This window comes from Canis lupus, chromosome 19 (assembly GCF_011100685.1).
Source record: "Canis lupus familiaris isolate Mischka breed German Shepherd chromosome 19, alternate assembly UU_Cfam_GSD_1.0, whole genome shotgun sequence".
NCBI lineage: Eukaryota > Metazoa > Chordata > Mammalia > Carnivora > Canidae > Canis > Canis lupus.
This window is the reverse complement of record NC_049240.1, coordinates 19,056,875-19,070,929: the sequence shown is the minus strand read 5'-3', so window position 1 is coordinate 19,070,929 and position 14,055 is coordinate 19,056,875. Positions and strand designations below refer to the sequence as shown.

Below are 14,055 nucleotides of genomic sequence, written 5' to 3'. Positions count from 1 at the left end.
TGGTTGGACTTAGAGGGTATATTCTAAGCGAAGTAAGTCAGAGAAATACCATGTGGTTTCACTTACATGTGTAATCTAAAAATCAAAACAAATGAACAACAGACTCTTCAATACAGAGAACAAAGTGGTGGCTGCCAGAGGGGAGGCCAATGGGGTGGGGGGGTGGAATAGGAGAAATAAAGGACATTAAGAGGTTCAAACTTCTAATTTATAAAATAAATAAGTCATGGAGATAAAAAGCATAGCACAAGGAATATAGTAATTAATACTGTAATAACATTGTATGGCGACTACACTTACAGCAGTGTGCACTGAGTAATATATAGACTTGTCAAATCATTATGTTGTACACCTGAAACTATATAACATTGCATGTCAACTACACTTTGCTAATGAAATATTTAAAAAAAAACAACAAAAAAGTGGACTATTGTGAGGTGAAGTAACAAATATTCTGAAAACAGAAACTCTCCTAAAACAAAACAAACAGAAAAACAACAACAACAAAAAACCCTTCTGAAATGAAAGCAAAAAATGTTCTTTAATCATCAGTTAATGGCTGGGTTATTTCACAAGGATTTCAATTAAATATTTGATCATAACAGCGAGTCACATTTTTAAAAAATTTACATTTATTCAATAATAGAAGTTAGAAACATGTTATATTTATAATTAGGCTCATGTTACTCATAAAAGTTTTTATTTAGTGTTAAGGGATACCTTTTAGTATTATTAAGCTGCCAAATTATTCAATTATTTTACTCTCCTGCTTATCTTACAATGATGATTTCACCATGCAACACACAATAACATTTCAAATATAAAAGGCAATCATTATGAAACTATTTTTGATAGAAATTAGAACACTAAAATAGAAAGCTCACCAAGAACCCAGACCATAATTAGCATCTCAGTCCACGTGAACTGGGTGGTTTTCACCCTGAAGATCTGCTTGGGATAGTCAATAACAGTGATATTTGGCAGCGTGGTAATGCCTTCAAATCTGTCTGAGGCATTGAATACAAGCAGGCCCAGGAATATGATGAAAGAAGCAGCATGTGCCACAAACTTCATAAAAGGGCTTCGCAGAATTTTCCCCAGCTGTAGTACAACAAAAAAAGAAGAACACGAAGAAGAAGAAGAAGAAGAAGAAGAAGAAGAAGAAGAAGAAGAAGAAGAAGAAACAACTTTTACTTTGGAAAACTTGGCTTCTGCTTTTGAAAACTACTATACAGGATTTTAAAAAAAAGAGATGAAATGAGAATGCATTCAAAATTCTGCCTCTGTTTGTGAAGAGTTATAAATTATGAAAATTACTCCTTTTAGGAGATGCTTCCTCCAAGAATAATTTTAAGAAGTCTTCAAACTTCATTTTTTTAAGTATCCAATTTGTCTTAGGGTAGACTGCATTCGCAGATGCATTTCTGAAAATCACAAGTCATATGCTGGTTATTCTTATTTTTACATGAAAGACTAGGCAATCAACATCTAGGTTTTGAGCATCTAGGAAAAGAAACTCGAAATGTGTAGTGTGTATTCTTTATTGCATTATAATTAAAATGTTATGAGTTTGGAGACTCATTCATTTGTAACTGAAATGTTATGATGTGTTTGTAGTACCTAACAAGGCCTTTGAACATTAAAAACTTTCTTACTACAGAAGTCAATTTTAGTTCTCACTTCTAAATATTCTGAAATCAAGTTGTACTTTGTAAGATATTTAAAAAGGCAGAAGATATTAGAAAGGGTAAATATTTTATGTTATTACCTCAATAAAAAGGAGATATATAATAACTAAAGCCTCTAAGTAGGTCAGCTTAATTAAGTCAGCCCTGAGTTTGGAAAATCACATAAATAGTACAAAAGCATTTCTAAAGTTCAGTACATAATTATTTTAAGGTAACTCCTTTAAAATCCCATGTGATATGATGTCCTTAAAAGTCCAAGTTCTAGTAGAAATGAAAAACAGCTCTGCCTATCCCAAGGGCTTCTGTAGCTCAAGAATTAGATACATTTGGTAGATTTATCAAGTAAGTTTTCTAGGTCACATACCCAGAACCAACTTTCAAACTCAGTCTATGACCTTAGGAAGTACCAAGGTTCATATTTAAGAGACTGCAACTTCAAACAAATGTTTTTGTATGTCTGGAACCTTAATTTGATGTCAACAAATAACCGAAGAATGTTAAGCATTTCTGGAGTTAAACATGAATGCAGACTAACAAATGTCACATTTTCCATATTAGACATAGAAAAATAAACAACACATCTACATATCGCCATGCTACTCTGCAGCTGCAAAGAGGCACATTTGGGGGAGCTCATCCATAGTACACAGTGATTTCTTGGGAATTGCCAAGTCTGATTCTCATCAAGGCTGATCTTTTAAAACTTTACATTAACATGAAAATAAAGTAGCATAGCAGTCTTAAAAATGGGATACATGTGGGGAATTCTTGCTATGTCATCTTTTCGCCACAGGCTAGGTGGTATAGGGCAGGTATAAACGTGGGTTCCTTTAGCCCTCTCCATGGGCAGAGAGGTCACCACACCATTTCTAAGAGCTGAACTTTTATAAGTGAAGAGAAAAAAGGTGCGGACTTCAATGTTTTAACTGATACAGCCATCCTAAGAGACAAACGCTCAGAAATCTGAAATTTCCAAGTCATTTCCCTCAGAAAGAGAAATTATTTGCATGGGAAATGATTTTTGTTTTAATGCATGCTCTTTCATCATTTATAGATTTTAGTCTTCAGTGTTGATTATTTGAGGAATCATAAGGTACTTTCCTATGACACATAATAAAGGAACTTAGTCGAGTCATCAAAACCGATCAGAATGACAAACTTTCTGCCTTAAATTACAGGGGCAGCTCAACAATGGAATGAGGCGGATGAATATTCTCACATGTGTATGGTGCCTGTAGAGCAGGACTCACTCTGCCAGAAAGACCTTTGAACCAAAGAGATGGCGGATTTCCAGGACCATTTGCAAGTGGCCTTGACTCATTTTTCCTGAAACTGCCTCTGACTTAAACAAACCAGATTTTGGAATATAAAAACAGGATTAAAGGATCTCACAATGGCTTCTTCTCCCTGGCAGTGCCCTTTACTAACCTAATACAGATTCTGTTAGCATGACTAGTATTCCTTCCCATATCTTGTTCAGAGGATCTCTTAGGCACAATTCAATTGAGTCTATGCTGGCAAGTTGAGAGAGGAATAAAGGTAGGGAACAAAATGATTCAATCAAAACTAAATAAACAATCTACAAAATCCAAAGCCCCCAAACCCCCCCCCCTTTTTTTGAATCTTCTGAAGGAACAAAGGGCTGAGAGAAGCTAGCATGCACTTTTCTTGAATTCTTTAAATTAACACCACTGTTTGTGACTGTACTTAATACACTCAGCCTCAGATCTCTTGACAGATTCCAGTGAGTTGTCCTTCCAGTTCCCAGGTTAACTATTCCTTGGTACCACTGCAGTAGGGTTGTTCTCTTAACACAGGCCAACTCAGTTGACTCAGTTAAGCTATCAATAGAATCAGCAAAGTGCTACTTCACTCAAGCAGCTTTTCCTCTTGACTACCCCAGGGATTTTATCTTAAAAGGCTAAGTATTATATGCCTTCAAATGTGATCTACCCCACTAGTACAAGATCCTTTCTCATCCCTTATTTGAATTGAGCCAGTCATTAAAAAGCAGAATTTGTGTTTCTGAGTCAGTTAACATTCAGGGTAAAACCGATAAGAGCCTTAAGTAGGGAGTTTTTTCCTTTTTTGTCCTAAAAGCACATAGCACACCAACCATAGAGGAAATGGATGGAGAAAAACATGTACCCTGCTGCAAGGTGCGATCCAGTAGCCGATGGCAAGAAATGGAAGGCCCAAGGCCACAACCAGCACAACCAGACACTTGATAGCTATGGTCTGTTCCCGTAGGCCTGAGAGGTTCTCATACCAGATTGTCAGGAGCTGCTGCTGGCAGTTGGGATGAGCCACAAACTGTTGGCAGAAAGAGAGGCAGAGGGAGAGGGAGGTTACTGTGCCATTAGGGACACTTCAGCTACTGAGTGCATGTGCATCCTAAAGATATTAATACCTATTTTCCTGGAATATAAGGTTCTGGAATATACCTTCCTTTAGCTTCCCTCCATTTTCCAAAATAGCTTTAGAACTAGAATTAAAGTGGAAACAAGAGGGTAAAGTTAATGCTGTCCTTAATTACAGTTCTTCCTGATTGAAATTCTCCATAATTCACAAATTCCTCTCCAGAATCTGGGGTGACATATGCTTTCCTTTGTGGAAATGTGTCCCATCTGGCTGTCTGCCAGTTTACTTGCATTTGGTTCAAGATAGAAGAAGAGTAGTCATTTGGTTTATTGTAGACTATAGCTAAAAGAGAAATGTGTCAAGTCTCATAAGCAATTCCTAAAATGCTACATATATGAAAAATACATTCATAATACTCCCTATGAATACATGTGTACTACCACTGCAGCTCTGCAAAGATCTTCAAAAAGCCAATGAACCGTGCAGCCCCAGTGGCTCAGCAGTTTAGCATCGCCTTCAGCCCAGGGCATGATCCTGGAGACCCGGGATCAAGTCTCGCGTCAGGCTCCCTGCATGGAGCCTGCTTCTCCCTCTGCCTGTGTCTCTGCCTCTCTCTCTCTCTGTGTCTCTCATGAATAAATAAAATCTTTAAAAAAAAAAAAAAGAAGCCAATAAACCTGCAAGAATTATGCTTGGTCCACAGTTCCACTGCTTCTAGGAGCTGGCATCAAATGTCCTGTCCTTCCTATTTCAGTAATCTGTCCTTTTTTTGTTGCTTTCTCTATTACAGGTCAGAAACCTCAAACATTTGTCTCCAACAGTTCTTTTGTAACTATAATTATAACCAGGGAAAACTAAGCAAATTATACTTATTTCAGCCCTGACATTTTATTTTATTTTGCTATCTGATTTTGCTAAGTTATCTGCCAGCATCTATTTAGAGGGACTGGGAATTCATTAAAGACCTGTCCTTAGGGATCCCTGGGTGGCGCAGCGGTTTGGCGCCTGCCTTTGGCCCAGGGCGCGATCCTGGCGACCCGGGATCGAATCCCACGTCGGGCTCCCGGTACATGGAGCCTGCTTCTCCCTCTGACTGTGTCTCTGCCTCTCTCTCTCTCTGTGACTATCATAAAAAAAAAAAAAAAAAAAAAAGACCTGTCCTTATACAGATAGCAGAACGTACGTATAGTCAGGCTCACATGAAAAGGTCCCTATATCAGGGATCCCTGGGTGGCGCAGCGGTTTAGCACCTGCCTTTGGCCCAGGGCGCGATCCTGGAGACCCGGGATCGAATCCCACGTCGGGCTCCCAGGGCATGGAGCCTGCTTCTCCCTCTGCCTGTGTCTCTGCCTTTCTCTCTCTCTCTCTCTTTCTCTGTGTGACTATGATAAATAAATAAAAAATTTAAAAAAAAAAAAGGTCCCTATATCAACAGATGCCCATTTGTGACTGGATATGCCTGTCTTTGAGTGACCAGATATACTTTGCCCAAGCTTGGAAATTATTCAGGGTCATTCACAAATTAACTATGAGTGCCAATATATTTTTTAAGTGTGTTTAGCAACATAAAAATCAAGGTATCACTATCTTCTGAAAAACAGTAAAAAATAACAATGAACCTGTTAGGAAGTACTCGTGTTTTTGCAAATTCTTGGAGGCAAAGAAAACAGATACAGTCTCCAGCAGGTGAAGTGCTCATCTTTAATCAAGTTCTAGTTAATGATCCTAATGATTCTTAGCAACTCTAGGCAATTCCTCAAGTTATTTGGCTATTTAGCAATAACACGCCTACAATGAAATGAACAGGTTTCTACTTACTGGTGTATAGTTTCTCATTAGCTCTTCTAATTAAAAAAATAATAATAAAACTAAAAAACAAAGCCTCATCCCCCAAGGTAGGCAGTAGAGACGCAATTTCCTCAAATCCCCATTTTTACCCCTAGTGCACCTGCCCTCTGGGAACTCTAGTGATAACTACTGTGGTGATGGCTGTGCCACTAGGCACATGGGGGTCTTGACACCCACTGGAAGAAGTGGTAAGGATGTGTTTACAAATAATAGATTTGAAATACAACTGAATTTATTTCAATAATACAAACTAGTAGGGTTTGGGAGATTCAAAGTACTATAAAGAAGATACTATCTTTTCTCATTTAATGAGTTCAATGCGAAACAGTATATTTTATTTCATAAGTTTCTTTCAATTCAATTATAAAAATCCCAGGTCCTAAAGCTCATTCACTGGTCAGTGCTAGCTGCTAGGTGTACATTAGATCTCTCCAGACTCAAGATCCTGTCACTCTTCCAAAGTTCTGATTTTTGATCAACACAGTCATTATACAACAACTCATGATAAAATATGATCAAGGCTGAAAGCCCTGAGGTCATTGCAACAACTTTCTAGGATTCTTGTTGAGAATTTGGCCAAACTTCCTCTTTTGCCCCTATCCTCTACTGGAACACTTCCTTCCTGTTTTACACCTCCTTCTGTGTTAAAAATCCTCATCCTCTCTGAGTTCCTAAACATTTGTCTTATTCATTCATTTATTCATTCACTGTTCAAAATGTTGTAAGCTCTTTCTATGAGCCAGGCACTGTGCTAGGCATTTGGTAGAATAAGGTGAAAATGGAAGCATCAGTGTGCATTAAGTGATAAGCAGTCCCTGCTCTAGGACACAGTAGGCTCTCAATAAATGTGAAAAAAAATGGAGGGACACCTGGGTGACTCAGCGAGTTAAGCATCTGAGTCTTGATTTAGGCTCAAGCCATGATGTCAGGGTTGTCCTGGGATGCAGCCCCACTGGGCTCTGCACTCGGTGCAGAGTCGGCTTGAGATTCTTTCTCTCTCTCCCTCAGTCCCTCCCCCACCCAGGCTTGCTCACTAACTCACTCTCTCTCTCTTAAATAAACCTTTTTTTTTTTTTTTAATGGAGACAGTCTCCTTATGCTTGCCAAGGTAAATAATCAACATTTATAATAGTATTAATTTGAATGTTGGTCTGAATGTCTTGCTGTTTGAAGGATCTGCATTTGTGAGAAGCTTGACAGATGCAAATAAAAAGTAGTCCTGTGACTCCAGCTGGCTTAGTTTAGACTGGGGAATGGTGCATTCAGAGAAATCTATAGATGGAGTAGACAATGCCATCAAATCAGATTACCACATGGGGTGTTAACATGCACTTTTTTTATAGGCCAAGGTTTCTGCAAGACAGAAAATCCCGATGAAGTTAAGAAACTGGTGGACGTGGGTCCACATAGAATTGATGGATTAATTTCGCTTTTGTAAGTGTCCAGCCTTTCTTTCTTAGGTTTTAAACTCTTGAGGACAGAAATATTAATGTTCCAGTATGGCTCCCTCTTCTCGCTCCTCCTCCTCTAGGTAATCTTCAAATTTGAAGGTGTACTTTTGATGGAAATCAGTGCTTTCCATATGCATTATATAATGATCTTCAACCCACTATGATTTGTACAATACAGTGTAAACACTTAAAATGTTAAATATTAGTCCAAATTGTGAGATTTGCATTTCACTTGTTATATTTTAACAAGTTAACAGCCCAGTTTTCCACATTCGATAGTCTATCAACTTCTTAGTATCTTTTATCTTTGTCAAGGACTTTCGTAGAATAGACACAGCTTACTAGAAGCAGGTAAAGCTCTCATTATTTCTCTGGGGGAGAAGGGATTAATGTTCATCCTCAAGTCACAGAGAAGACAGAGGAACAGATAGAATTAAAACTCAGAGCTTTGGGGGAGAAGTATTATTCTAAGTGGAAAATAATTGATGTTTTTGCCTAACAGTTAATATTTTGCACTCAAAAAATCAAATTTCATCTTTCACCCTATTCCATTTTCTTCTGTAGAGTAACATGGGTAATTCTACAAACAGTAATAAAATTTACTATCCTTCCAGTTTTATTATTTATCTTAGAGACTCCTCAGAAATGATTCTGGGATAATCTGAAACATCCACTCCCTGATAGAGAACACATTACTGTTTGTTCCTTACCAACAGCATAAGATTGCTCATTTCATCAACAGCATTGAGAATATTTTTTGTTCTTTAAAAATTTGAGAGACAGGAAATGGTATTTGCATACTAGGATGCATTTATTTTAGTACTAAAGGGTTTGAAAATTTTAAATATGTTTGTTAGCCACCTGAATTTTCTGTGAGTTGCCTATTCAAGCCTTTGGCTTATTTTTCTACAGGATTCTAGAAATTTTTCTTAAAATTTGAGGATGCCTGGGTGGCCCAGTCAGTTAAGTGTCTGCCTTTGGCTCAGGTCATGATCCCAGGGTCCTGAGATGAGCCTGAGTAGGGAGCCTGCTTCTCCTTCTCCCTCTGCCTGCTGCTCCCTCTGCATGTGCCTGCTCTAGCACTTTTGCACATGCTCTCTCTCTCTCTCTCTGTGTCAAAAAAAAATATATATATATATCTTTTAAAAATTTTCTTTGAACTCCTTGGATATTAAGAATATCAATCCTTGGTGTGTTAGAATTGAGAAATTATATCTTTCTCACTTTGCCCTTCACTTTTTTATGATCTGTGTACAGAGGTTTTAAGTTGCATGTGGTCAGATTATTTACATTTTTACTTTGTTATTACTTTGACTACTTTTATATTAGAAAGTCCTTTCTCATATAAACATTAAATTTGTATTCAAATCACGGTGCCTGGGTGGGTCAGTTAGGCTCTGACTCTTGATTTTAGCTCAGGTCATGATCTCAAGGTTGTGAGATGGAGCCCCACATCGGGCTCCATGTTGAGCGTGGAGCTTGCTTAGGATTCTTTCTCCCTCCCTCTTCCTCACTCTCTGACCCTCCCCCATGTGTATATACCAGCACTCTCTCATTCCTCTGTCTAAAAAAAAGAAAGAAAGAAAGAAAAAGAAAATCATGTTCAGATCTCTCCTATTCAGGTCTTTTAGATTTTCATTTTCTTCACTAACTGCCACTGAGCTCTGTAAGGCCTGGTTAGAACTCATGGTTGATTCCAAGGGAAGACCTGAGCTATGGGTACTATAAGGCCGTAGTCTCAGAACCACAGCTGAAGGTATATCTCGGGCACATAGCAGAAGAAACTTTGAGTCTTCTGTGGGAAATGGCTTACTCTTACATAAAGCTGGTTTCCTTGGTGGAATTATGAGTTGATTTGAATAAATATGTTTATTATCAGGAGGAAAAATTCCATAACATATATTTTGAAATCCCAATGCCTTGCATGTAGGCCTTAGACTACCTCAGTGCCACAGTGGGTAGGGTTCACACGTCACTGTAACCCAAGAAGCGATTTCACTTCAGGACTAGAAATGAGATGAAGGGAAAGGAAGTACAAGAAGGGATGGGGCATTTTTCCTCCTTGCTAGATGGAGACATGTAAGTGTTGAGTGAAGAACGAAGGAAGTCTTTGGGGCTTTTTTTGGGCATCCTAAGAAGAAAGTTTTTATATACATTAACTGAGTGAAGCTTCCAAAGCAACTACTTTAACTAATATCCTTTTACAGCATTAAACAAACAAACCCAGAAATACTTGCAAAGCCCTAAATCTCCTTTCAGTTTCATATATTTTTTTTTTGTTGTTTCCTGATAGTTTGTTGACTGATAGCAAATTTATTATTAATGACGCCTCACACATTGTAAACTATACATCAATTTATTTAAAATTAACATGCCAGGAAGACATTCACTGTCTCAAGACACTTTGGTTAACAGAAGCACAACTATGGATGAGCTGTCTCTGCTAATATGACACTTTCAAAGTAATGATAAAGTACCAGTGACAACTGAAATCAATTCTCTCCTCTCAGGTGCCAAAGAAAAGACATGTGTATTACAAGATCTGTGAATAAATGTCCAGACAGCTTTCTAAAAATGGTTTAATATGAATCTTATTCAAAATTATCTTTCCTTCAATATAGCAAAAACTCAGCTAGCAAGAATGCTCTAGAGAAAGACAAATACCATAGGATTTCACTCATATGTGGAATTTAAGAAACAATCAAGCACAGGGAAAAAGAAAGAGAGAGGGAGGCTAACCAAGAAACACTCTTTATTAGAGAGAACACACTGATGGTGACCAGAGGGGAGATGGGTAAATTGAGGGGGGTGGGAATGGATTAAACAGGTGATGGATGATTAAGGAGTGTACTTGCTGTGATGAGCACTGGGTGTTGTATGGAAGTGGTGAATCACTAAATTGTACACCTGAACTAATATTGCACTATATGCTAACTAACTGGAATTAAAAATAAAAATTTAAATTAAAAAAAGAATGCTCTGAGAGGAAGGCAGTTGAGCCAATTTGCTTTTAACTGATAATTCCTTGAAAAGTTATTTTACATCAGTAGTTACTAAGAATCTTCACATTTCCCTGTCTTATTAAGTTGAGGGGAGATCTGTGAATAATAGTTGGCTAAAACCCCATGAACACTGTATGTGGAAGTTCTCTACATTGTGGTAGAATTTGTGTATGTGTGTGTGCGTGCGCATACACACATGCATTCAAGGAGAGAAAAGGAAAGAGAGGAAGTTTTTCTCAGGCTCACTTGCTGCGAGGATGCCCACACTTGCCTCAGTTTCATGGTTCAGAAGGATATGTGCAGGCTTCCATTCTGGGCCTGGCTCTGAGCAAGTTTTCTGGAGGCACAACTTAGATATGCTTGTTCTTCTATCCTTCTATCTCTCCTAATGATTTTGTATGTCTCCTCATATCCCTTACTAAATTCCTTTCTGCTTAAATTGTCTAGAGTCTATCACTGGGGCTTGGAGCCAGCACAGTGAACATGAAACCTGTGTTTGATGACTAAAAGCTGAACTTGTTTAAGAGTCATTCCGAAAATGAATTTTCATAATGTAGAAATGTTATCAGCTCATCCACGTTGAACAATCACCATGTACTATAGCTGTGTTAATTACTTTGCATGCATTAGCTCTTATAACCTTCAAACAACTGAAAAAGCAGTGGCCTTTGTGGTCACTACTTTACTACCTAAGCAGACGGAGGCGTGACCTGGTTGGGTGACTTGCCTGTGGTCACACAGGGAATATATGATTAACTCAGAACTTGAACCCTTGCAGACTGGCTCAGGGCTGCCCTCTTAAGCACTATGCAGGGAGGAGAGGAAACTCAGCTATATGGAGATTAACCAGTTCATGAAACTAGATCTGTTCCTGATAACAGTTTACTTCCTAGTGATTTATCAGTTTCTCTTAGAGTACAAAAACAAAACAAAACAAAACAAAAACAAAAAACAAAAAAACACCGATCAGTTATCTAATGTATAAAAGCTGCTAGATTATAAATAACTGAGATTTTTATTATAGTAAAACATAACTACAGTTTTCATGAATTATTTAAAAGCCCCATACAAGCAGCAAATACATACACTTAATAGTTTATCTGCAATAAACGGAGTAAAAAGTAATCATAAATTTTATTTCTGGTATTCACAGCTCTGTTACCTCAGACATATTATTTAAGCTTGGCAAACCGCAGTTTCCCTGTAAAATAGAAATGTCATCGTCTATTTAACCTATTTTATAGGTGAAACAGATAATAACATAGAGTTGTTACAAGGATTAATGAGACAGTTATAATAGTGACTTACAAAAATATATAAAAATAACATTTTATTATTTTTAATTGCATTGTAATAAGCAGTTCAAAATTCTTTTGCATATCTTAATCCACTGAGATCGCACATAGATATAAGAGTTTCCTCCTTTTATGTGAGGAAACTGAAGTTTAGAGAAGTTTAGAGAAGTTTTATGACTTATCCAAGGTCTCACAACAGACAAAAAGTGGAGGGGGTCACAGAAGGTAGATATTTGACTCACAACTTTACCATATTTCACTTAATTTCTTTCACAGAGAAAAAAAAACTTATCAATAACATCTATATTATTTAAAAAAATTTCCTGGAATTATGGCAAAGTTGATATTACACGTTTATTCCACTATGCTGCTGGATAAAAACAGGTCACTCACCTTTTTTACTTCATACTTAATAGCGAGTTTGACACGACTCAGTGAAGCTTTATGCCTGTGTACCTCTAGAGGCTCTGCGGATTCCAAATCTCCATTCAGAATAGCTTCTACTTCTTCTGAATCTCGGCAAAGATCCAACACACCCACTACAAAGTCTTTGCATTGCATGGAGAGCTTCCGATAGTCATTCTAAGAACAAGAGGTTTAAAGTTTAATTCAAGGAATTTGCTTTAATTCAATGGAAAGTATTTAGGCTTTTTGCGAATCACAAAAATTCTGGGTTAGGAAGCTTACTGTTGGATGCAAGGCTTGCGGAGTTAGATACAAGCAGGGTTTGGCCCCACTCACCCTTAGCCAGTATCTTTTGCAATCTGCCCACCTGTATGAGACAGCTCTGAAAATGGTATGCACATTTGTCACTGGTTTGTATTAAGAGCTATTGGCTAAATGCTAATGCTGACAGACCAAAGGATCAAAAAGAGCTGTCTCTCTCTTATATAAACAATAGTTTCCTTAAGGCCAAAACAAAACCTTTCCGGCAGTGAAAATTTGTTGAAATGGTAATTTTTTCTAAAGTGACAATCTGACATAGAAGATTGACTATACATGAAAATAATTTATTTGGTTTATACTGTCCCTTGCCCTGTTGGGGACATAGCTTCTCAAAATGTAGTCCCCAAACCACCACGTCGGGCTCCCTGCATGGAGCCTGCTTTTCCCTCTGCCTGTGTCTCTGCCTCTCTCTCTCTCTGTGTGTCTCTCTTATGAATAAATAAATAAAATCTTTTTAAAAAAATGTAGTCCCCAAACCAGCAGCATCAACAGTACCTAGACATGTATTAGAAATGTACATTCTCAGACCCCATCTCAGTGGTTCTTATTTAGAAACTAAAGATAGGGCTCGGCAGTCTGTGTATACACACTTTCCATGTGTTTTTGATACACCTTTATGTTTGAGAATGATTGGTTTATAGTGAATGTAAAGAGATGGACGGGTACCCACAGAGAGGAGGTATTTTTCCTTGTTTGTCTGAAGGGCATGTTATCATGTCCCGCAGAGCTGGAAGGAGAAAAATGTCTGATTATATGTAATTGAATTCTCATGGGTTGCAGAATATCAATACCTGAGAGAAAATTTCCAGGCCACTGGAACTAACACCTTGCTAAAAATAATCTGTGAATCTTTAATTTCATTAGCATATTTATATAGTGCCATGGACTGGTTTAAGGAAGTCACTTGGCAGCACTCCCTATTACCTTCTCAATGGAGTTCTATTTCTAGCTTTGGTTCCAGTCAAGGTATCAATAACCATCCCTTGGGAAACTCTCTTACTTTCAGAAACCCCAGTTCCATTTCTATGGCTTTCACTAAAATTTTAGCCCATTAAGAAAATTAACCAGATGATATTCTAATTTGGCACACTTGGGGAAAATAGAATGTCCTGAGGTAAGTATTTCAATATGTCCTGAGGTAAGTACTACTTAACACAGAAGAATTTCTAGGCCTTCAAAAATCCTACTTAAAAAAAAAAAAAAAAAAAAAGACATGAAGAATTTGAATGTTTTCCCTTAAATAAAGAATTGATTTGATGGGGAAAAAAAATCACGTCACAGACTAAAATAAAGAAAAACTATTTAAAGGCTACACGGACTAGAATAGTTTCCATTTCAGACATCAGAAATTCAGATAAGGAACAGTTACAGTTAATCCTTTTCCCCTCATAAGAGAATAGATAAAATGAATAAAAACTTCAATCTTTGGTTTCAAGTTTGGTACTATGCAACTGATAAAATTAATAAAATGTTCAGTCTCTGGCTTCTATGCAGAGTGTCAGTTAAATATCCATCTGCCTTCCACTCCTGAAAGACTAATGAAATATTTTATTATAGCATCCAGAAGAATTAAATTCATGCCTGTTTCCATATAAAGCTCTCCTTTTAATACAATTTTTTTAAGATGAGATTTCCTCATGCTATTCCTCAGTTCAGACTGTTCTATAAGATTTGGTGCAACATA

At 37.4% G+C, this 14,055-nt stretch overlaps 1 protein-coding gene across 7 annotated transcripts in view; it reads right to left on the bottom strand.

Annotated features, from left to right (window-relative positions):
- TRPC3 (transient receptor potential cation channel subfamily C member 3) overlaps window positions 1–14,055 on the bottom strand; it is a 64,930-nt gene that overhangs the window by 27,797 nt on the left and 23,078 nt on the right. For 5 of the 7 annotated variants that reach the window (XM_038564748.1, XM_038564749.1, XM_038564750.1 and 2 more), the window contains exons 3-5: window positions 12,039–12,227; window positions 3,837–4,001; window positions 885–1,101 (exon numbers count right to left, since the gene is read on the bottom strand). In XM_038564748.1, the coding sequence (XP_038420676.1) occupies window positions 885–1,101; window positions 3,837–4,001; window positions 12,039–12,227 (571 nt within the window). The remainder of the gene's footprint in view (window positions 1–884; window positions 1,102–3,836; window positions 4,002–12,038; window positions 12,228–14,055) is intronic. The other 2 variants (XM_038564754.1, XM_038564755.1) reach the window with 1 other exon arrangement.